This window comes from Pseudogymnoascus destructans, assembly GCF_001641265.1.
Source record: "Pseudogymnoascus destructans isolate 20631-21 unplaced genomic scaffold scaffold_5, whole genome shotgun sequence".
In the NCBI taxonomy this organism is placed as follows: domain Eukaryota; kingdom Fungi; phylum Ascomycota; class Leotiomycetes; order Thelebolales; family Thelebolaceae; genus Pseudogymnoascus; species Pseudogymnoascus destructans.
In genome coordinates, this window is record NW_020167524.1 from 1,115,679 (window position 1) to 1,139,567 (window position 23,889).

General features: G+C 47.7%; 4 protein-coding genes across 4 annotated transcripts; all 4 read left to right on the forward strand.

The window, feature by feature from the left end:
* Window positions 1-9,903: 9,903 nt before the first annotated feature.
* On the forward strand, window positions 9,904-12,186 carry VC83_02575 (uncharacterized protein; the record flags this gene model as incomplete). Its single annotated transcript, XM_024466234.1, has 3 exons — window positions 9,904-9,926; window positions 10,013-11,775; window positions 11,823-12,186. The coding sequence occupies 2 exons, from the start codon at window positions 9,904-9,906 to the stop codon at window positions 11,100-11,102; spliced, it is 1,113 nt and encodes a 370-aa protein (XP_024326402.1). The 3' UTR covers window positions 11,103-11,775; window positions 11,823-12,186.
* Window positions 12,187-13,437: 1,251 nt separating this feature from the next.
* On the forward strand, window positions 13,438-14,188 carry VC83_02576 (uncharacterized protein; the record flags this gene model as incomplete). Its single annotated transcript, XM_024466235.1, has 4 exons — window positions 13,438-13,618; window positions 13,663-13,718; window positions 13,774-14,041; window positions 14,088-14,188. The coding sequence occupies 4 exons, from the start codon at window positions 13,438-13,440 to the stop codon at window positions 14,186-14,188; spliced, it is 606 nt and encodes a 201-aa protein (XP_024326401.1).
* Window positions 14,189-20,580: 6,392 nt separating this feature from the next.
* Window positions 20,581-22,176, forward strand: VC83_02577 (uncharacterized protein). Its single transcript, XM_024466236.1, has 2 exons — window positions 20,581-21,775; window positions 21,854-22,176. Exons 1-2 carry the CDS (start codon window positions 21,265-21,267, stop codon window positions 22,039-22,041), a joined length of 699 nt encoding a protein of 232 aa, XP_024326400.1. The 5' UTR covers window positions 20,581-21,264; the 3' UTR covers window positions 22,042-22,176.
* On the forward strand, window positions 22,152-23,178 carry VC83_02578 (uncharacterized protein). The gene has a single exon (XM_024466237.1). The coding sequence runs from the start codon at window positions 22,294-22,296 to the stop codon at window positions 22,930-22,932; it is 639 nt and encodes a 212-aa protein (XP_024326405.1). The 5' UTR covers window positions 22,152-22,293; the 3' UTR covers window positions 22,933-23,178.
* The last annotated feature ends 711 nt before the right edge of the window (window positions 23,179-23,889 follow it).

Here is a 23,889-nt window from a genome sequence, read left to right on the forward strand (position 1 = left end):
GAATGGCTTGCAGCAAATCCCTCTGAATCTGTAGCTGTTGCAAGTCGGATTTTTAAGATCCCAAGGTCGACTATACGGTCAAAAATCAGCCGCACAAGAACCACTAGAACCACCAGAACTACCCAAAATGGGGGTCAGAATAGGGTGCTTTCTACAGCTCAAACAGAAGCCCTAAAGGCCTGGATTCTAGAGCAGTATCACCTAGGATTAGGGGCTAATAGGCACATGGTTTACGGGGCAGTATGCCACCTACGGAGCCCACTGCCTCCACTGTCACAGAGCTGGCTCACTAAATATATACGGAATGAGCTTATAGAGTTTCACTTTGTTACTACAAAGCCTATTGCACAGCAGCATATGAAAGCTCAACAGGAGCCTACTGTTATTAAGTGGTTTCAAGAGTACACAGCATTAGTACTACAGCATGGTATAAAACCAGAGTCAATCTGGAATATGGACGAAACTAGTTTTAGGATCGGAATTCCAGGAGGTGAGACAGTTATGGTCCCCCGAGCTGTAAAGCAGCTCTACACTCCAAGCCCTGAGAATCGTAAATCTATTACGATTATAGAGGCAGTATCTGCAGTTGGACAGAAGATTGCACCTGTACTTGTTGTACCGGGTAAAATTCATATGGAGGCGTGGTACCCTCAAAACCTTGATGGGAATGAGCTGATACTACTCTCGGAGACTGGCTATTCTAATAGCCAGCTTGCTATACGGTGGCTACAGCACTTTGTAGAGCTTACAGCTCCACACGACCCGGGAAATCCTAAGGTTCTACTACTTGATTCTCATGTGAGCCATACGAGCCCTGATTTTATCATTATGGCTACTAAATATCACATCATCGTATGGGCGTTTCCCAGCCACCTTACACATGTTTTACAGCCATTAGACGTGGGAATATTCCAGCCTTATAAGCACTGGCATAGGCAATCCGTGCTCCGTGCCATATGAGAGGTGGATATTACCTACAACCTACCGCTATTTATGAGGGATCTCCCACATATGCGGGAGCAGACTTTTACGGAGGCCACCATACAATCAGCGTTCCGGAAAGCTGGAATCTGGCCCATAAGCTGTAATACAGCCCTTGAGAAGCTGCGTATGTACTCGCAGCCTACGCCTACGCCTATAGAGCCTACAACACCTACCCTACCACGCCCTATTACCCCTATACCCACTACGTTCCAGGGCGTAGAACAGGGCCTACAGCAGTGGAAGGAGCGGGTTCCTGAGGCCTTTAGTAGCCCCTCAAGGCAGAGCTACAGCAACTGGCTTACTGGGGCAGCCCGGGTTCTGGCTGCTGGCCAGCTCCAGGAGCTTGACCTACGGGCTATTCGCCAGCAGGTTAAGAGCTCGAAGACGAAGTGGGCTCGGGGCCGACTCCAGTGTGGAGGTGAGCTCCGGGCTTCTGAAGCCCACGAGCTTCAGAAGCAGAAAGCCGAGCTTCAGGCCCAGAAGCTCGCTGCGGCCGAAGCCTAGAAGCTAAGCCAGGCTGCAAACCGAGCCCAGAAGCTCGCTACGGCCGAAGCCCAGAAGCTGAGCCAGGCTGCAAAGCGAGCCCAGAAGCAGCTCCGCCGGGCAGGAATTGAAGCCCGGAAACAGGAGCGCCTCCGGAAGAAAAGCGTGGCTCAGCTCACCCAATCGGGCTTCCCAATTCCTCCAGAATTGCAGGACCCAATTACTGACCCAGAAGCTGATTCTGGGAGCGAATATGAGAGTGAGAGTGAGGGTGGGCGTGGGAGTGGGCGTTGGAGTGGGAGTGAGAGTGGGAATGAAGAAGTGATAATTTCGTAGAATTGAATTTTTAAGTACCTTTATATACAAATTACTATGGCTAGGTACTTGCGGTCGCAATTTTGAAGTGGCGCAAACTGCTTCCTCTCGCTTCGAGGTGGCGCAAACCGCTTCCCCCCCCGATTATACCCTATCATCACCCCATCCCCACCACCATTTGTTGAACTAGCAAAAGTGAATCAATCCACTTCTGCTGTAGTTCTTGTAGTCGGTTATATTACAACACACCCCCTTAGCTTTCTGGACTTTGTGTGGACATTGTATGGGAAGGTATATGATAGAGCGCCCCTATAGTCATTGTTGTACACTGTTGTTGAGAGGCTTTTGTAGTCTGATGTCGAGTGCCAATGCTACTTTTGTCGCTTATTGTCGCTTAAAGTATGAGGTTTATATGGTGGTTTTTTGTCGTGGCCGACCGACCTATTGGTCTAGCGAAAGCAGCATAACCATGGGGGGAAGCGAGTGCGTCCACTCGCTTATGAGAGGAAGCAAGTGCGTCCTCTCAAATTGCGACCATAAGTACCCAACCATAGTAATTTATATATAAAGGTACTTAAAAATTCAATTCTACGAAATTATCACTTCTTCATTCTCACGCTCACTCTCACTCCCACTCCCACTCCCACCCTCAGTTACGCTCTCATACTGGCTCTCAGATTCCGCTTCTGGGTCAGTAATAGGGTCTTCCAACTCCGGAGGAATTGGGAGGCCCGATTTAGTGAGCTGAGCTATGCTCTTCTTCCGGAGGCGCTCCCGTTTCCGGGCTTCGATTCCTGCCCGGCAGAGCTGCTTCTGGGCTTGGGTTTGGGCCTGGCTCAGTTTCCGAGCTTCTGCAGCAGTGAGCTTCTGGGCCTGAAGCTCAGCTTTCTGGGCCTGAAGCTCGTGGGCTTCAGAAGCCCGGAGCTCACCTCCACACTGGAGTTGGTCCTGGCACCCCCGCTTCTTCTTCGAGTTCTTGACCTGCTGCCGAACAGCCCGTAGGTTGAGCTCCTGGAGCTGGCCAGCAGCCAGAACCCGGGCTGCCCCAGTAAGCCAGTTGCTGTAGCTCTGCCTTGAGGGGCTACTAAAGGCCTCAGGAACCCGCTCCTTCCACTGCTGTAGGCCCTGTTCTACACCCTGGAAAGTGGAGGGAATACGGGTAATAGGCCGTGGCAGGGTAGGTGTTGTAGGCTCAGTAGGCTGTGTAGGCTGCGAGTACGTACGCAGCTTCTCAAGGGCTGTATTACAGCTTATGGGCCAGATTCCAGCTTTCCGGAATACTGATTGTATGGTAGATTCCTTAAAAGTCTGCTCCCACATTTGTGGGAGATCTCTCATAAATCGGGGTAGGTTATAGGTGATGTCCACTTCCCGTATAGATGCGAGGCTGTGCTTATAAGGCTGGAATATTCCCACGTCTAATGGCTGTAAAACGTGTGTAAGGTGGCTGGGAAACGCCCATAAGATGATGTGATATTCGGCTGCCATAATGACGAACTCAGGGCTCGTGTGGCTCACAGTAAGCTCTATGATTAGCTCATTCCGTATATATTTAGTGAGCCAGCTCTGTGACGGTGGAGGCAGTGGGCTCCGTAGGTGGCATACTGCCTCATAAACCATATGCCTATTAGCCCCTAACCCTAGGTAATATTGCTCTAGAATCCAGGCCTTTAGGGCCTCCATTTGGTCTATAGAAAGCACCCTATTGTGACCTCCATGGGCCAGCTTCCGTGGGACTGCTCGGGTGATTCTTGACTGTATAGTCGACTTTGGGACCTTAAAATTCCGACTGGCAGCACCTACAGATTCAGAGGGGTTTGCTGCCAGCCATTCACAGGTATTTGATAGAGGTGTCCCTTCCATTAAATGAATTACATTTTATTACTATATAAATTACTATATGTAGGAATGTTCGAGGTTTTGGTAAAGAGTAGCGGTGAACATATGCAAGTTGAGAGGACGCACTTGCTTCCTCTTGTAAGCGAGTGGACGCACTCGCTTCCCCCCACAGTTATAATGATATGCTATATCCTGGGCTCATAACTGTTGAGTAAATTCGATGTATTTGATTCTGACTAACTACTGTACTCGTGCGGCCCAAAAGTTTCCACAGGGTCTGAGCACAACAGCCAATTAGATTGTAGGAATCTACCAAGCACCATGTACTTGTACCCGGGTACACGCATAGAAAATGTACATGCGTAGAATATGAGAGTAAATGAAGCAATGAAATAATGCTCAGCTATGGCTGAAATTTTAATACCACTACATGCTGCAATTATTACCTTGCGTGTATACATGAACGCATCATATGGAGAGATTGAAAAGAAGCTTGGAATCTCAGCTGACTCTATTGCATATATATGGCACCAAACTGTTAAAAAGGCAGGGAATACTGAAATTCACAACCTTCTCCAAACACCTTGAATCAAAGCCATAAAGCGGAAGACCACATACAATTCAAAAGGATTCTGAAGAGTCACTACGCATACGATCTTTGCTACTTGCAAATCCATTTGACACTTTTCAACAAGTTATTAATAAGGAAAATCTACCCTACGCATGATCAATTGTCGAACGAGTTGCAAAGAATCACTCAAGTGTTGAAATTCCACAACCTATTGTACGGAAAAATATCTGCCTCAAGCCCTACTTGGATAATATCATTCCTTCGGTACGATGGAAATTCTGCAAATGGGCACTATCCGAACTTGAAGCTGGATCAATTTTTATTTTCTCAGACGAATCATATATCAATTTTGGAGGGAATCCACATAAGAAATGACGGATAACAGTTCAACAGGGTCAAACAGCAGAGAGCATGGCAATTCAACAGAAGAAATCTTTATTTCAAGTTATGTTTTGGGGAGCAATGAGTTCAGAAACCTCTATCTTACGCCCTTCTCGTTCATGGATTCCTGAAAGTATAGAAGAGAAGCAGATACATGTGCAGAAACTATGAGAGATAAATGCATATTGGAAATCAAAAGCAGAGAATGAACTTGTTAGAGCAACAACAGTTGGAACTCTTGAGTACGGATATATGGAAACTCTAAATGCAGATATTCGGAATGGCAAAAGCAAATGGAAAAAGGCACGAGTTGCTTCACAAGAGTTTGGAGATATAGAGACATGGAGTAGAGGACGGCAATCAGAAGGGCAAAAAGTTTCAAAGGGTGGGATTGATTGGTTTCTATATCGAGAGATGGTTCTTATTCCTCTTCTCTTCCCCTACTTTCGAAAAGTAAAGGCTTTACATCTTACAAAACGAGTATCGTTTGTGGATGATTATGTAAGTGTAATGCAGACTTCTAAACGATAGAAGACACAGAGGTTTCTTGCGTAAGGTTGACTTGACAGAGAGGCAGGGGATTAGACACAAAGGATTTCCAAGTAACATGTTACAGTATTGTAAAGAATACTATATTGAGTTGAGCACGAAGCTCCTATCTAAGGAAATACTATCTACTTATATAGTGGCGTCGTGCCTCATGGGTAATCTGGATAGTTGGCGGATAGCTAGATATTCAGGATAGTTCGTGGATAGCTCAACTATCCAATATCCACTAGTTTCTGCAACTATCCATTAGCCCCGCATGGCAGCCTACCCTGCTTGCCCCCTGTGACTCACACGTCACGTTACTAGGCCCTGGCCTGTAACCATGATGTCACGTTACTGTAGCCGTAACAGTAGGTTCATAACCTTTCCATTTGATCAAAAACTCTTCTTTGTGTCCTACTAACCTTCTGTCTAGGATCGCTTTGACTTCATATTCAATGATCTCATTTTCTGGTTGGAGTTCTGTATCAGTCGCCATCGGGGTGTTTCCTCTTGCTGGTTCCAATAGTGAGACATGAAATACCGGGTGTAGTCTAGACTTCTTGGGTAGCTGCAGTCTGTAATTAACTGAGCTGACTTTGTTCAATATTTTGAATGGTCCCAATTTCTTGAAGTCCAACTTCGTACTTGGTCATTTCGTTTTGATGTGTTTCCAGAGTAGATATACTTTATCCCCCTCCTTGAAGGCAGGTTCCATACTGCGCTTCTTGTTTGCATACACGGCAGATCGTTCATTTAAGAATTGGATGTCTGTCACGAGTTGTTCATGGAATGATTTGAGTTGTTCCATGGCGATCATAGCTTGTTCTGCTCTTGATTCATCCGATCATGATTGTCTATATGCCTCTGGCTGATAGACGTAATTGGCAAAGAACGGTGAGACTTTTGTTGCTTCGGTCATCGCGCTGTTATATGCGAACTGTGCGATGGGTAATATCTGAACCCAATTGTCTTGTTGGTGGTTGACATAACTCCGTAGGTATTGTTCAAGGGTTTGATTCAGTCTTTCTGTTTGACCGTCTGTTTGGGGATGGAAAGCTGTTGATAGCTTATGATATGTTCCCAAAAGCACCATTAAAGATTTCCAAAATTTCGAAGTAAAAAGCTCGTCTCTGTTTGAGATGATTTCTTCCGGTAATCCGTGATCGGCTAATATGACTCAAAGGAAGGTGTATGCGAGTGCTTCAGCATTGCTAGCTTCTAAATATGGCACAAATATTCCATATTTCGTGGACTTTCCATAATAACCAGGATAGCGTCAAATACTACTCCTGTTAACGGGTCCTGAGAGGGTGGTAGCTTGACAATGAAGTCCAAAGCTATAGATTTCCACGCTCCTGTTGGTACTGGAGTCGATTTCAGCTGTCCATATGGCAAGTGCCTATTGGATTTTGATTTGCTGCAAATGTCGCACTCTCTTACTACTGTTTCCACCTGCTTCCTCATACCTGGGAAGTAGTAGTGTCGGGTGATTCGTTCGAAGGTGCGTGTTACTCCCTGATGGCCGTGTGCTGGTAGTGAGTGTTGTTCTTGCACTAGCGGGCGTCTCATTTCAGTTTTTATTAAGACTCGCTTTGCACATTCGTCTGTTGCATAAGCTTTCTTGAGTCTTTCTTCCAACTCCAAGTTCTCCATAGTGGCAATCGTGCTAGTAACTCATTGTATTGCATTCCTGCATCTGTCTTCTTCAATATGGCTCTAGGTCTTTCCTCTTTAGGGCCTATGTAGTCGGTCCTTCTGCTAAGAGCGTCGGCTCTTGCGTTCTCAGAGCCCTTGCGATATGTAATCGTGAAGTTGTAGGCTGCGAGTGTCTCTGCCCATTGGACTTGCCTGCGGTTTAAAACCTTGGTTGTGGTGAAGTATATGAGATTCTTATGATCCGTCCATACCTGTACTGGGTAGGTCGATCCTTCAAGATATACTTGCCATTGCTCAAAAGCAACGACAATAGCATCAGCTCCTTGTCGTGGATGTCATAGTTGAGCTCTGCGGGTGACAGTTTTTTAGAGTAATATGCAACTGGCTTAAGCTTCTCGTCTTTGTCTGGCTGACTTAAGACAGGCTCCAATCGCGAAGTCAGAGGAGTCCGTTTCGAGGACAATTCTCTTTGCAGGGTCAAATGTGACTAGGATAGGTGCTTCTGTGAACTTCGTCTTAAGTTCCTGAAAAGCATCCTCTGCCTTGCTTGTCCATTTAAATGTAAGGTCTTTCCTTGTAAGCCCATTTGTATGATCATGTGTCATTTCATCATTGGGCGCCATGCCTTGTTGCCTCCACTAGACTAGTCGGGTAAGGAGATTATCCGAAGGCTGAATATCAGAGTGAGACAAATATCTTGCTCTGTTCATGATCTTCTGGAAGTTAAACATTTAGTCAGTTGCTTGCCTCTGGAAACTAGGGGATGCCCCAGGTACCCGCCTGGTTTACGGGAACTTTTCCCCAATCTGACAGGTTCAACCCTGTTTGTCCACCACGGTTACCCTAATAATGCCAATCGCAACTGTGGGCCCGTCCCGTCATGTCTTCTATTGTGTCGCCTCCCAACCCTTTTTGTCACCAATTCCCTGGTTACCATAATAATGAAGGGGCGAAGATATCCAGCCAGGTTCAAGGATCATTACGCCATGCTTCAATCAAGAGCCTCTTGCTGCCTCGAAGGAAGACATTCCATTCTTGGAGAACTGCACAATCATGTCTCATAAACTCTGCATCCAAAATCCACGGCCGGATGCTATCGCTGTCTCACATCAATGGGCTGCTTCCCCCACTACTGCATGGCGAATCGGTCTCGCCAGCATCTTCCCCAACACTGTCCTGCAGATATGTGCTTCACCCCGCGTTGTTTGCATGATGCACTAACAAGCTCTTGATCATTCAATCGGCCCATGCATGGTGCTTCAACGGTGGGCTGCTGGTGATCCTTGCATTAGCATGATGGCAGAAGAATTGAGGAATATATAAGGGTCGCGATTTTGCAGAAACACGTTCACAATTGCAGAAACACGTTCACAAACCTCTTCAGTCTCCAGCTTGTCAATTATCTTCAAGCTTCTTACCGCTCTATCTTGTCTATCACCTACTCCATATTATCTCCCATCACGCACACCAAGCCACCTAAGTCATCTGTGTTGATCATGGATCCAGAGATGCCCCCTCAATTGCAAACTCCTTCGCCGAATACCCCGAAGGAATCATCAGAGTCTGTTGCCACGTCGACAATGAAGATGGGTGGCGGAGTTGCACATCCAGCATGTTTAGATTAGGGTGCTCCAGCGTTAGGTCAGGAACGAAAAGTTTCGTTGAGTGTAAATTCCCCCTTCATTGCAATATCAAACCCTAGACCATCATTTCCCTATGGTGGTGGGACGTGGCCATGTGTTAGTGTGAGCGCTCTGCAAGGCAGAATCAGGTCTTATGCGCCCCTTGTGACGAGGGCCGAGAACGTTTGTCGACCGTTGCAACGGAGTAACTTGGAACTGAAGCCGAGCGGTCATTCTCGTTCCTTCCTCAGCACGAGCCTTCCAATAGAGACGAAAATCAACGCATCGCTGACAATAGTTTCCCAGGAAGCCCAAAGCTATCTTGAACAAGTCAAAGCCCAATTCGTCGATCAGCCGGATATCTATAATACGTTCATCTACATCTTGAAGTGTTATAAGAGTCAAGTGTGAGTTTTCTAGCTAATACCGACATCATTAGCACACTTTTATACTAACATAATGGCTACCTAGAATCGACTTTCCTGGCCTCATCAGCCGTATATCCAAATTATTTGCTGGGCATCCCAACGTTATACAAGAATTTAATCTATACTTGCCTCCTAGGGACCGAATTGTATGCGACTGTAGCAATGACCCTATTGCCATCTGCGCCACTGGTCATACTGCCACAAGAAACGAATTACTCCCATCAAGCACATCAATCCACCTAAAATGCCAGCTACCCCGCCGAACACGCCGACGGAATTATCGGAGCCTGTTGCCCCATCGCCAATACATGAGACTGGCGGGTCAACAGGCATGCTATCAGAGCAATTGGGCATAAGGACGAAGATGAATCCGTCGCATCCACCTGGTGGTGTTGCACATCCAGCATATGTAGCTCCGGGTGCAAGTCAGAAACAACGGGAAGTAAGTCCCTTCCTTGCGATATCAAACCCAGCCGCCACCATGTTCCTGTGAGAGAGATGGATAAGTTTGTTGACCGTTTCAACGGATTAACTTGCAACTGAAGCCAAACTTTCTCTTTCCTTCCTCGGCACGAAACTGCCAGTCCTCCCAGTCGACTCTGAATGTAGCTCATTTGTAAAGTCTGTGTTGGAAAATGATCAATGTTGGCTTCGAGCTTGAGGAGAATTTTCACAACCCAGTCTTCAAATGCTGGCTCTATCCCATCTGTGAGGATTGGAGGGTCTGGAATCCGAGCTGACAGTCGACTGTGAGAGTGGTGTCCTGGTTCATTCTTCAGAGCTTGTTGGGTTTGCTTTTCAAGATATTTCTGAATTGTTTGTTGCTCTGTGATTTGTTGCTCGTTGCTCTAGATCAGTTCCTGTAACTGGAGAATGGCATCATCCTTTTCAGCCAGTATCGAATTTGAGTCCTCTGCTAGGGCCAAATAGTCCCGAAGAATGTTCTTGTGCAAAGTCCATGCCATTTTCTGGCAGTAGACAGGAAAATTAATATATCACTAACAATAATTATCCAGGAAGCTCGTAGCTATATTGAGCAAGTTAAAGCCCAATTTGTCGATCAGCCGGATATCTTAATACATTCCTTTATAACATGAAGGATTACAGGGTTCAAGTGTGAGTCTTCTGGTCGATCATGCCGACTTCATTATATTCGCATTTTCATACTAAAATAATGTCTAAACCAGAATTGACATTTCTAGTGTCATCAAGAGTACATCGGAATTGTTTGCTGGACATCCGAGCCTCGTACGAGGTCTTAGTACATTCCTGCCTGAGGGATACCAAATTGAATGCGACCCTAGCAATGATCCTGTCGAAAATAACGCATTAACGCCAACACAAACTGAACAATGGGCTGTTATAAATGATGTTGCGCCTCAGCAGCCAGATGCTGCTGAGTCATTCGACTTATCAACGATGATGGGTCCATGGAGCACGAGCCTGCCGCCCCCTCAAATGCTCGCCATATTAATACAACCGCCAGAACTCACTCGGCAGAAAATAGAACTGTTTCCCCCCATCGTGGCACAGCTGTTACAGCCCGAGGACATGCTAAACGTCTGGGCTATCGCGACGCTGCTTAGAAATGGCACAGATGTTACACATCAGCTCGGGGGAGAACTCATTCAATCTCCCATTGGCGGAACCTTTCATTTCTCTGGGCTGACAAACCATGAAGAAGGAGTGTATTGCGTCAGGATATGCATATATCAAATGGATTTCGACTCTTGTCCCAAAGGTGTTGCTCAGGTCGGGTGTGTGGATAGCAATGATATCATTATAGCACCTCGACCTGACTTCATGGCAATCTCTCTATCCATTGGGGATGTTACAGCTGCTCAAGACTCTCCATGGGTCGCACAACCACTATTGTGTCAAACAGTGGATGCCAGCACATGCATAGACGATCACACCGGTTACTTTCCGAATTTGAAAATTCATACAAGTTCATCTATTACAAATATAAAGAAGATCGAGTATTCGAAGTATATGGTAATAAAACCAGTTTCCGATTTCATGCTGCAGACTGCAAATTTGGAACATGGACTCTCCAACTTCGGATATGGGTTGTTTCGGGATGAGGGCGTAGTATGGCTTGATGATGGGGAGATTGAACGGACTGAAGGCCTAGATGAGTCAGTCTTGCTTGGTGATGATGGGGAACTGTATAGCAAAAGGACAGATGGTGTGTTTAACGGCTTATTTGTCGGGTTGGAGAGAAGGGTGACGACAGTAGTGACTGGCGACAATAGCGTCATGTGCATTGCGCATAATGTTTTGATTAACTGAGAAAGAGTTTGGAAGATGAGATACACGGCAGCAGTTGTTTATTTGCTGTTGAACGGAAGCCAGACCTGGATGGCGAACCAGAACATCGAAGAATCTCCTGTCTCAACATATGTTGCTCTGCAACACTCCATCTGTGAAGTCGACGAGCGAAATCAACGACCTCCACCAATAATTCTGCAACAGTCGCAACAATGATCTCGTACACAACCTAGGGAGCAGCTGCAGTATCTCCTCCTTCGTCACCAAAGATAGGTCGGTGGCGGGTGGTGAGAGGAGGGTCCATCGGGTGGTGCAGGTGGCATATATCTGGTGGATCAGTGGATACGCGGACCCTCATCTGGAGGTGGATACCAAGCTCGAGACGCCAAAAATTACCGTCTCTAGAGGAATTAGATCTCTTTGACATTTTCAAATAGTCGTAGCTTGCCATGAAATGCCAGCGACAGTCTACGACTCTCTATTTCTAGTTATAACTCTCAAAGCGCAACATGAGCAACGTACAGAAACGTCAAAGCCAGAATTCATCTAGAAGGAGAAGCACTTTGACCAACAAGCATATGAGTACGCAGTATTATACGGTGCAGATGTTTCCTTGATCATCTATCAGAAGGGGCGTTATTATACTTACGTATCTCCTGGCAACCCATGTTTTCCACCATCCAAGAAAGAAATCGTAGGTTCTCTTCTGACTTCGATGACATTTTACTAAATGGTGGCAAGATGGATTCTTTCCCAATCCCTATAAATATGTTGCCACATGACGCCGACACGAAATGTCAACGGAAACGCAATCCAGAAGATCCAGAGCAAGTGGGAAGTAGAGAGTAGGGGTGCGCAGGTACGAATATTGCCACGGCGTTAAGAAGACGGGATGAGGCCCTCACCCCATGATGTTGCTATGGTTGGCTCTAGATAGTGCAGAGGTTGTATAAGCGACTTCATTTCATATCTGGTGTCGTTCATAAGTCAGGCTCTGAGTCCTCGCCTGAATCAGGACAGGTCATCTTATTAAATTTTAAGACTGCTGTCTTGCATTTGTCGAAATCTGCCTGTTCAAATGTGAAGAAGAGACTGCCAACGACGGAATGACATGTTCGCGGTGGCTAATGGCCAAAAATCGTAACCGATGGGGTGGAGAATCAATGGGTGGAGGTTCAATGGGTGGAGGTTCAATGGGTGGAGGTTCAATGGGTGGAGGTTCAATGGGTGGAGGTTCAATGGGTGGAGGTTCAATGGGTGGAGGTTCAATGGGTGGAGGTTCAATGGGTGGAGGGAGGTTCAATGGGTGGAAGATTATTGAGTGAGCGACGAGGACAGAATACTGTACTTCATCTAAAAGTTGTGGGCCCTGGTCCCTGATGGCCGCGCGGGCCACCCATTTATCCATCACAGATGGTTTGGATGGCACACTCCAAGAGTACGTACTACGCCGATCATCTAGAAGCTTTGAATATCGCGACCCCTTGCGCTATCAAGTTGGATAGACCAGCGGAGTCGAGCTGGTGTTCTCATACAGCTGATCTACACTGCAGTGAATCTATTTTGCGTCAGCTTCAGAGCTTCTACGATTTCGGACGCTGGCCTCCGAGCCGGGTCACTCGCGGTGGTCAACATGGTTCCCCTCTTCGCCGGAGCGCATCTCGCCTTCTTTGCAGACCGGCTTGGGATATCTCTCAGGGCCGTCCGTGTTGTTCATCGCTCCACAGGTTTTATGGCTTTCTCGTTAGGCCTCCTTCATGTTCTCGTGATTGCGGCGTCCAACGTCCCCATCCCTTTAAACGAACCCCGGAATTTGTTTGCGGTTATAGTATGTATCCCTTCTCTCATCCCTAGACCGTTAACTAAAAACTGCATAGGGAGGATCGCTGCTTTGCCTTCTCGTACTGCTCGTGTGCCCTCTTTTTCGTAAACTCTCCTACGAACTCTTCCTCCGGACACACCAGGCGCTCGCAGTGGCTTCTGCCTATGCAGTGTGGCGGCATTTGCCCTCCGAAAAGCTCTTCCCTCGCCTTTATATATATGTCTCCGCAGGTTTATTACTGTCTATGTTCCTTCTACAAAGTAGCAACGTCATATTTCGCAACGGCATCTTCTGACACCACCTCTCACGGGCCACCATCACCCATGATTCGGGTGCGATCAAGATCCGCCTTCACCTTCAGAAGCCGCTAAAGGTCGATGATGGACAGTATGTTAACCTGTGGATACCTTCTGTCAGCTTCTGGTCTTTCCTGCAGAGCCACCCGTTCATGGTGATCTCTTGGGAGCCCAAGGAGCAGCATACCCTCGATCTCCTCATTGAGCCTCAAAGGGCCACACTATTAACCCAATCATCATGTTTAATGGCCCCCATGGGCCACGTGTTGCCATGGACGAGTACGAGAGTATTCTGATGGTAGCTACCGGCTTTGGTATCGCCGCCCACTTACCCCACCTGAAAAGACTGATCTATGGCTATAATGCTCGCATAGTCCGAGCTCGCCGGATCCATCTCGTCTGGCAGATCCGGGATAAAGGTAAGGTTCCAATCCGGGCTTCGCACAAAAGCTGACGAAGCCAGCCGACGGCCTCGCAGCTCAGTCAATGCTGAACAGCGTATTGGACGAGGACAAGTACGTCCCTAGGTCGCTTGATATCCTCGAATTGTCTCGCTAATGAATACCTGGGCTAGATTCTCGAGGTCTCAGTCTACCTCGAATACAGCGATTCTCCGAAGTTTCCATTTGGTAACCGTGCTACTGCGTATCCGGGATCCGCGCCGTTGCTCGAGATATTTCTAGCAGAGGTCTCGGGGAAGTACATAAAGAGACCACGGATAGAATGCGCCGATAATAGTAAGGCGTTGGGAAAATGGGAGCCGGAAGCCCCCAGACCGGACAGAGATCTAGAGTCTGCGGACTCGGAGGAGGCGGCGAGACACGAGAAGATGCTCGTTACAGGTAAGCCTCATCCGTCTGTATCCCTATGGCGCTAATCGAATGAAAGTATCTGGTTCGGACAAAATCCGGGATGAATTGCGGATGATCGTACGTAAGTATCTCCAGGTCGGAGTCAGCTTGATAGAACTTGAATACCAGCCGGAGTAATAAGTCAGGGCACTACGCATTTAGGCAGAAATAAAAACCTCGAGAGAATGGAAATTCTATACTTGTAGCAGGAGTGACGCTGAATGCATGTTGCAAAAAAACAAATTGCCTGTATGAAACTCTACCGAGTCTATTATGGCTCATGAACTGGCCTAGAACCCCATCGATAGTAGGAAATGGTGCCTGGGAGCACATCACGCCTCGGAGATGGTAATTGCAAGGAGAACGCTCAGCGGAGAGGTGCCCAAGGAGACATGGTCTCCTTGGGGAGGTCTCCTGCGCGTGCCTGCGCCTAAGTGCACATAGCCCGGGGGAGAGTTCTCTGAGGAGACAATGGCACCTCGGAGAGCCTACCGCGGAGCACATTGCTCCGGGGGAGACCACGGGCCTGCAACTCACATATAACTTGTTGTACCCTGCTAAACTTAGTCACCACATAGTTTTGTACACTATGGCAGGTGGAGTATACAGTCAAACCCTTGTTAAGACGATGGCATCCGTAGCAAGCATTTCCATCGTCTTATCGTATAACGTACTTCATAAGTAAGCTGCGCATACAAGTAAGCTGCGCACAGCCCACCAAAATCATGGCTTTAGGAACTAATAATTCAACAACAAATTAAGATTACTATTATTAAACCAATCTAATTCGAATTAACCCTATCTGGGCACGTACGGGCCGTGTGTTCAAGTGATCTGCAAATACTACACATCCGTGGTGCGCGGATTTGTCGCTTTTGAGCCCCACCTGTAGACTGACCCGTACGCTCTATATTTGCAGCTACGGATCGATCCAAGCCCTCCTGGACTGTCAAAACACCTCCCGTAGCAATATACGACCTCCGTACAGCTCTCTTCTTCTTCTGGCGTTCGTTCGCGGCCCGTAGCTTCTTGTTTTCATCCGCAAGGAGGACTGCAGAATGCATAGCCATTTGACAGCCCTTAACTAACTGCCGAACTGCACGATCTGTAGGACTTGAAGACCCGGCCGTACGGCGTTGTACAAAGTCTCCAATTGCCTTAGCTTGAGATTCTAGCTCTTGTATATTGTGTGGCGTCTCTGGGACCCAAGGCGCTTGTTCGGTCGTAGGAGGAGGAGGAGGGGTAGGCGTCCGTAATTGAGTATTAAGCTTTGAGAGAACACGTTCTGGGTCGTACGGGACCAATCCAGCAGCTACGAACCCGCTACGGATTGTACGTGAGGTTAAAGCTTCCGTACGGGCCGTAAAATAAGCTTGAAGGAAATCAGACTTATCAATATGATTAACTCCAGCCCGCATAAGATCTTCAATTTGTCGCCCGTATGACCGTTTTAGGACCGCAAAACAGCTCACATCAAGAGGTTGAAGTAAATGTGAGGAATGCGGAGGCATACAAAGAGTAATGATATTACGGTCCTTGCAAAACAAGTCAAATTCAGCCGTAATATGACTTCCATGTCCGTCAAGAATAAGAAGTCGATATACTCCTTCCGTACGATCCTTTGTATGTTTTTCGAAGACGTCTGTAAGCCAAATAAGGCCTAATTGGTCCGTAGTCCAGCCGTTATCACTAACCGCAATTTCCCAATTAGACGGTAAAGCGTTTATATACCAGGTAGAGATATGGAGTTTGCCTTTAAGTATAATCATTGGAGGAAGCGACCAACCGTCCGCATTAATACACTCAATAGCCGTAGTCCATTCGCGGTTCCCAGGTTGGACTGTTACGGGCCGTGACGTACGATCAGAGGCCGTAATGACTTTTGCGGTCGAAATCACACCCATTTGAAAGCCCGTCTCATCAAAGTTATAGATATCCACGTCCCGGATTCCATATTTTGCAACTGTATTTCGTACAAGTCGGAACCAGTCTCGAATAATAGTCGGGTCTTCACATAAGGCACGCTTGTAATCATATTTGCGATTATAACAAGCCCGTAAAGAGTCATGGCGTCGTACGAAGTTATATGGCCATTGGACGCCAACTTGTTGCGGAGGAGACGCGTCCGTACCGGTCCGTTTTTGAAGTAATAAGTTAGCCATATCTCGAATTGAAGCCGTACGAACTGGTAAGCCTCGCTCATCCATAGATAAGATCCAATTAACAAGCGTTAATTCTTCCGTATCCGTAAGTTTGAGGTTTGTAGACCGTATTTCATTATGCGGACGCGTGCCCTTCAAGCGCGTCCGTAATGTCGATTCAGGTACGTCGTACGCGTCTGCAGCACCACGAATGCTTGTAAAATAGCCTGATTTATATGAATTAATCGCAAGAGCTATTCGGCCCTCTTTGGAGGCCAATTGGGCACTATTTGGTTGAGGCATGACTGGTTGAATAGGGTAGATTTCGTGATTTTGGTGGGGTGTGCGCAGCTTACTTGTATGCGCAGCTTACTTATGAAGTACGTTATATCGTTATATAGAGTAATATTATGTAAGCCACCTATCTAACGTAACCTGCTGCTGTGACTGTGCTCGAATAGCCTCAATGGCTGTTTGCAGCTGCTCTAGTGCCCGTATATGCCCCGTAGTAAGAGCATCCTGGCCTTCAGAATACTCAATCAGTATCTGGAGGGCATCCTGGGCCTCCTTTGCCGTAGGCGCAGGCTGCTCAGGCTGCTCCTCCTCTTCGTCATCATTTTGAGAGTTCTGATGCCCAAGTTGCCCCTCTATTATCTCCTCAAGTAGTTCTTCATCGGTAGTCTGTCCTTCCACCGCTCTAGCCTCTTCCACAGGGTTTAGAAAGTTTGAAATAGCCATTGAGTCTGTAATTGATGCTGTAGTTATTGCTTGGTTGTAGAGTTCTTGTATTCCAGTAGGCATCGTTATTGTTGGAAGGCTAATTGGATTTGAAACAAGTGTAGATTTCCGGAAGCAGTTGTATATCGTAGTGTTTGAAACTTCTGTATTCCAAGCACGAATAATCCAGCGAAGAGCGAGTCGAAGATTCATAAGTTTCTGTGGATCTTGATTTGAATCGATAGTGTCGATTATAAACCGAAGCCAATGTTGTCGATAATAAGAGGTTATCGGCTAAAAGAGGATCGTCTTGGCGAGGTTTGACTGTAGTAGCTCAGAAGAACATCCATACAGCTCACTTGCTTTATTCAGCTAAACCTCATCCCGCGCACCTCTATTGCCCACTTCCCTTCTCTCCCTTCTGTTTCCGGGGTGCTCCTATTTCTCCCGTCTACCCTCACTTCCTTCTCTCTGCCTTGCCTATTGCTTCTCCTACGCGAGTTCTCCTACGAGTTTAAGACTATGCTTCGCATGGGTATCTTCCTGCGGAGTAAGGTGCGCTGGAACGATGATAGATTGCAAGTATAAGTTGGGAGAAGACGGATTCTGCAAACACTCAGTGGACATCTGATGGGGGATCATTCAAGACCATCCGGGGACCATCTGGTGAGGCCATACGGATTTGACCACATGTCTAGTATGCGATGGCAGGATTGACCAGCTACAAACCACAAAGACCTAAACTGAGTTACTCATGGAGCGCCTAAGCATGCAGAAAGGTAATGGGCCTCATTGAAGCCGGGCGAGATGGGCGAGGCGGTTGACGTTAATGTGCAAGTCGAGAGATTAAAACCAGAGGCTGTTCATGGGTACTCAAGACGAATACACAAATAATTAGCACATACGACCATAGACTCAAGAGAACTGGGCATCCCGTCCGCTCTGCCATACATAAACTTGAGATCGGTGGATTAGTAGTTGGGTGGGTGACCACCAGCGAATACCCACTGTTGTATGTTTTTTGTCTTTTTATACAATAGATTTTGCCATGTCCACGCTTTGGTTCGCGTATCACGTGAACTATCATGCTGTCACCTGTCACCTGTCACTTACCTCTTGTCTCTTTTTGATGCTATCTCGCAGACCTGCCACATTCGCCAGTGTTCGGCAGATACTACCCAGGTAGTATCTGGGTCCTCGCCAGGTAAGGTAAGTATCTGAGCGGCTTTGCTCAGGTAAGGTAGGTATTTACAGATACTTTAGCAGGTAGTTGAGCCTCAATTCCGTATACAAAAATGACGCTTTTGATATTTGAAATAGATAATGATATGTAACTAGAATATGTAACTAGAAAAGTGAAACTCGTGACAAATATAATAATAAAATAGACAGCCCCTATTCCTATTCTTCTGCCTCATCATCTGCATCATCACCGTCGCTGTCGGCATCTGGTAAATAACCCCAATTCCGTAAGCAAAGCAGATATCTAATTGTCGATGGCGACAATCTATTCCTTTTCTTAGTAATGATATCGCTACCATTGCTAAATACCCGTTCTGATGGTGCTGATGTCGCAGGAATTGCAAGATGGTCTCGAGCAACTTGAGCAATTATTGGATATTGATATTGCTTTGCAGACCAATATTTGAGAATATCAGTATGCTCACCAGGCCGTGTCAAGCATCCATCGTTTCCATTCTGGTTCTTCAAATGATATACCCTCTGATGCAAATAAATCTTCATCAGAATCTGGTTCTTGCACTCTAGTATTTGCATTTCCTAATGCATCTGCAAGAGCTGTTTCACGTTCAATACGCTCTGTATCAAGATGATATTGCCGTGTCTTATATGTTCTACAAACATCTTCAAACTGTGCTCTTGCCCGTGTGATTCGTACATGATCTGTACTATCTGGATATATCTTTTTAAACACTGTATGGTTCATCCGTGGATCGCAAATTGTAGCTACAGCTGAGTGCTTACATTGCTGATTTGTTGCAAGAGTATAATACGCGTGAAGCTTTTGATAAGCTACTGTGCATGCAATACCAATTGCTGAGTGCTCGCCAACTTCTTGTTGCATCTTCTTAACTTTATTTATCATTTTAAGATAAAGTGGAATAGCAAAGTTAAGTGACGGATATGTATCACTTTGTAGCCGTCTTGATGGTTTGAGAAATATTAAGAACAGTCGTTCAAGATCTTTAATAACAGCCCAATCTCCTGTAGTTAATGCAATATCTTTCATACTAATATCAAGCTGTTGTGTTATGCATACTGCTGTGATTGGTATTTGGAGTTTTAATGCTGTATCAAGCATACGATGTGTTGAATTCCATCGTACTGGCATATCAAGTGATAGTTGCTGTGGTTTTAAACCTATAGCTTTGACTTGTCGTTGTAAAGCATCCTTCCATGCTCGTCGATTACGAAAGACATAGATATGTCTTCGTAGCTTTGCAAGAGCATTCATGACTTCCACATGACTATCTCTACTAAATGGAATCCGAGCTGCACCTTGCTCACACCGGTATGTCTCTGTCTCTACATCTGGTTCTGCTTTTAAACTCGTAAGAGCGGCTTGAACTGCGAGATTTATGATATGTGCAATACACCGGACATCGCCTTCTTTGACAGTAAATGTCCAAGGTTGTTGAGTTGATGTTTGGGCGTTGCTAGCCAATTTCTCATATTCTGAGAGCATCACAGTATTTGATGATGCGTTGTCTCGGGTGCATGTAAAGATAGCGCCTGTAATAGCTATACTATCTGTTACAGCTGCTAATTGCTGAGCTAAGTATTCACCGCTATGAATAGGCTCTTGAAGATGTATCACATCAAGCAATTTTGATTTCTGCTGCCATTTATCATTAATCCAATGAGCGGTAACAGCAGCATACTCTGTATAGTTCCATGCAGACCATGCATCTGTCGTTATGGATATCCGGCCTCCATGTATAATATGAGAATGGAGTTCAAGCTGTAGTATGCCTCGGTGATATGAGAATTGGCGTTGTAGTTCTCGGTGCAATGTTCTTGACGAAAGTGATAACACAGATGGACTTAAGAACCGTACTAATTGACGATATGAATAGCTTTCGATAATGCGTAAAGACAGGTTATTAGATACTATAAACGATAGCACTAACTCTCTATATTTGGCTGGATTGTTTGTTGGTCTTGATTCATGGGTCGCTGGTCTCCGAGGCTCAAAAAATGATGATGTGCTGCTAGATTGACTTGAAGGCGCTGTATTCTTGTGTTTAAGAGCATCATAGATTCCTTTATGCTTAAGACTATAGTGTTTCCAAAGATTGCCAGTTGAAGCAGCAGCTTGAGCATGGGTTTGAGCTGCGGGCGAGTATCCGCAATTAGGCTGCATACAGCATACTTTGATAGTTGGCGGGTTGCTCTCAAGTAGTATTCTTGAATATAGTTCCTTCGTGAACAGCAGCGACTGCGTTGGCGGTAGCATTTGGCTAGGCGGGTGTAGACGGACAGGAATTGGATTTGATTGCTGAAAAGGGGTAAAAAGCCCTGGTAGGGCTGGCTCATCGTGAGGATTATAGCCATCAAGGTCCGTCGGCACGTCTGACGACGGAGAGTCACTCATTTTCACGGCAATTATCACCATATCAAGCATGAAGACGAGTATTTCAACGTTAGCATTTGTGCGGCTTGGCTACACTTGGCAATACTTGGCATGTATCTGGGTAAGTATCTGAAAATACCGGGATACTCAGGTATTTTGAGAATGAGCCCAGGTAGGTAATTACCCAGGTAATTACCTGAACACCACAGGTAATCAGGTATCTGTGCCGCACACTGACATTCGCCACACCTACATCAAATTCACTTCCTTGAAACTACCCCCATCCTCTTCCTTCTTGCCCGCTTTCACATCTTGGACCTCCCCGTACGCGCGCCCACGCACCCCATTCTTCCCCTCCATATACGCCAACCCTCGCAGCGTCCCGAGCCATGGTCTAGAATAAATAGGCCCGACGAAGTGAGACGCATGCCATTCCCCTTCCCGTTTCCGCACCCTCACACTTCACCAGCACCACCACACTCCGCGACGGAAGTGCGTGAGTGAGTGACGATAGAGAGAGACAGGACTGTACACCAAGAACCCGCTCCCAAAACGACTTTCAAACGCAAAGAAGCAGGAATGTCTGACCTTCTTGAGCGTATGAGAGACCAGTATGGCTTCCGCCCGACTCAGGACTCCAACTCCCAGCGGCCTCAGCAGGGCTACTACACGGACAACCAAAGCATGATTTCCTACCCTTCCCAAACGCAGCAGCATAGACTGACGTCCTTAATCCCTCCCGGGCCCGGAAAGCCACACTTAACATGTCCGCCCTCGCCGCCGCACTCCCAGACCACAACTACAGCCAGAGCCAGAGCCAAGCCCAGAGCCAGGCCTACGCGCAGCTCTCGGCCCAGCAGCAGCAACGATACCAGATTCCCCCTGCCGCCACCCTCGCAAACCAGCTCCAGCAACAGCAGCAGCAGTTTGCGCCGACCCCCCTGAGGACTCAACAGCCGCCCAACCAACAGTATGCCCCACAGTTCGCGCAGCAGTTACAAGGGATGTACGTACCAGCTCCGGGGGCGCATATGCAGACGCTCCCCAGCGGCACGGGGATGCCCCAACAGGGCTATGCGGGGGTCTTCGCGCCGCAGCAGCAGCAGGTGTCGCCGTTTTTCTACCACCAGCAGGCGCCACTGTTTGCGGGGCAGACGGCGATGTTTCGGGGGCAGTTCGCGCCGCAACATGGGGGAGGCTCGGTGCAATCGAGCCGGCGGCCGAGTGAGCAGTTGAGTGTTGGTGAGTCGGATGTTGGGAGGGGTAGTAGCGCTGGTGAGATTTCCCTCCTCCCCCTCTTCCCCGTTCTTCTGCCATTTTCGGCCTGCAGAGCAAGAGACTAACACCCCCCAGGCTCCACCTCCAGCATCCGCGGCCCCCCACGAAAACCCGCGCAATCGGGCCATGCGCTGTGGGTCGGCAATCTCCCCCCACGCTGTATCGGTGCTCAACCTAAAAGAGAATTTCGCGCAGGGTGCGCGCGAGAAAATTTTGAGCGTGTTTTTGATTGCGAAGAGCAGCTGCGCGTTTGTGCATTATAGGACTGAGGAGGCGTGTGCGAGTGCTGTGCGGAGGTTTCCGAGATTGGGGGGGGTGAGGGTGGTGTGTAGCTTGAGGAGGAGTGTGGTGGGTGTGGTTGGGGAGACCCCGACGGGACCAGCAGCTTTGAGTGGTGGGAAGATAGAAGGGGGGAAAGTGGAGGGGGAGGAGAAGGTGGATGGGGAAGAGAGCGGGAAGAGTGTGACGACCCCAGAAGAGGAAACGCCAGCTAAGGATAAGTATTTCATTTGGAAATGAGCGTGAGGAAAGGGGTGTGGACGACGCAGTCGCATAATGAAGCTGCCCTGGATAAAGCATATAAAGTTCGTTTCTCTCTCCTCCGTTCTTCAGTTTTTGCTCTTTTCCATCCCCTTGCCAGTCCCTTGTTCCCCATTGCCACACCAGCCCCTTCATCCCACACCCAACCAACTCCGCCCAAATCCAGACCCCAAGCTAATCCCCCACAGACAGCAGAAACGGTCTACCTCATCTTCTCCGCCAACAAATCCGGCGAATACTACGGCTACGCCGTCATGGCCTCCCCCATAAACCAAGATTTCGCAGCTACAATCGCCTTTGCGCCTGCTCCCATCACCAGCACCAACACGGCGTCCGCCATAACCTTAGATTTAGTGCCTGTGCCAGCGACAACGACGGCGCCGAGAGGCCGCATTATTGATGACTCAGCGCGCGGGACGATCTTCTGGGAGGCAGATCCGGTGACTGGAGCTGCGGATGAGGATTCGGGGGGGGCCACCGGTAGCGGGGGTAATAGCAGTGGAAAAAGCAGTGGGGATACTTGTGGTAACAGCAGCGAGAATTTGGGCGTGGGTAGCAATAGCGATGAGGACTTCCCCTTTCCCCCACTGGCTGGTGCAGCAGGAGCCGTATGAGGTAGACCCTTCAGCGTGGAGTGGGAGTCGACGAGGCGCGTCCCGTTTTTTAGGACGAGAGGGTTGAAGAATGCGTGGAATGCGGGGAAGGAGGTGAAGATTGCGAGGGATGGGACGGAGGTCGAGACGAGGGTTGGAAGGAGGTTAATCGGGCTGTTTGGGGGACGGTAGGGGGCTTGTGGATGAGACAGTGTTGGGAGGTGATGAATGCATGGGAGGGGGGTTAAAAGGAGGTGCTGGTGATGGTGAGTTAAAAAGGGGGAAGGGGAGGGGGAAGGGGGGGGGGGGGTTGAAAAGGACGTGAGCAAAGAGAGACTCGTGCGTGCTATACGCACAGCCTGCCTATCTCTGCACCGCCTTGGGCATGCTCATTGTAAAGGGCGCGAGGACGAGGTCGGGGACCAGTACCGGGTCGGCTGGGAGAAAAGAAGGGGGCTATGCTTCCCGTGGACTGGGTTCGACAGCATTGCTGGTGCGACAGGCCCTGACGGCGGCGCAATCCAATTGAGTGAGTCGGGACGTAGGGGTTTGAATATCATAGGGGGGAGGTGAAACAGGGGGGGTGGAGTAACGAATCTGCGTTAGCAAGATCTGGTGTCTGGCTGGAGCCAACCTTGGCAATGGTCAATGGCGATAGCCAAGGTATATTATACATAGACGCAAAGTCTGCATGCGAGGCAGGCTATCTTATCTCCTAAAGCTGCTGGAGTGCCATGGCTGAGTAGGGTTTACATAGCATATATCTCACAATAAGCAAGTAATTATCACATACGACCATAGACTCGAGAGAACTGGGCATCCCGTCCGCTCTGCCATACATAAACTTGAGATCGGTGGATTAGTAGTTGGGTGGGTGACCACCAGCGAATACCCACTGTTGTATGTTTTTTGTCTTTTTATACTATAGATTTTACCTTCTTCTCCTTGGTGGCGTGGCAGGTTTGCCGTGTCCACACT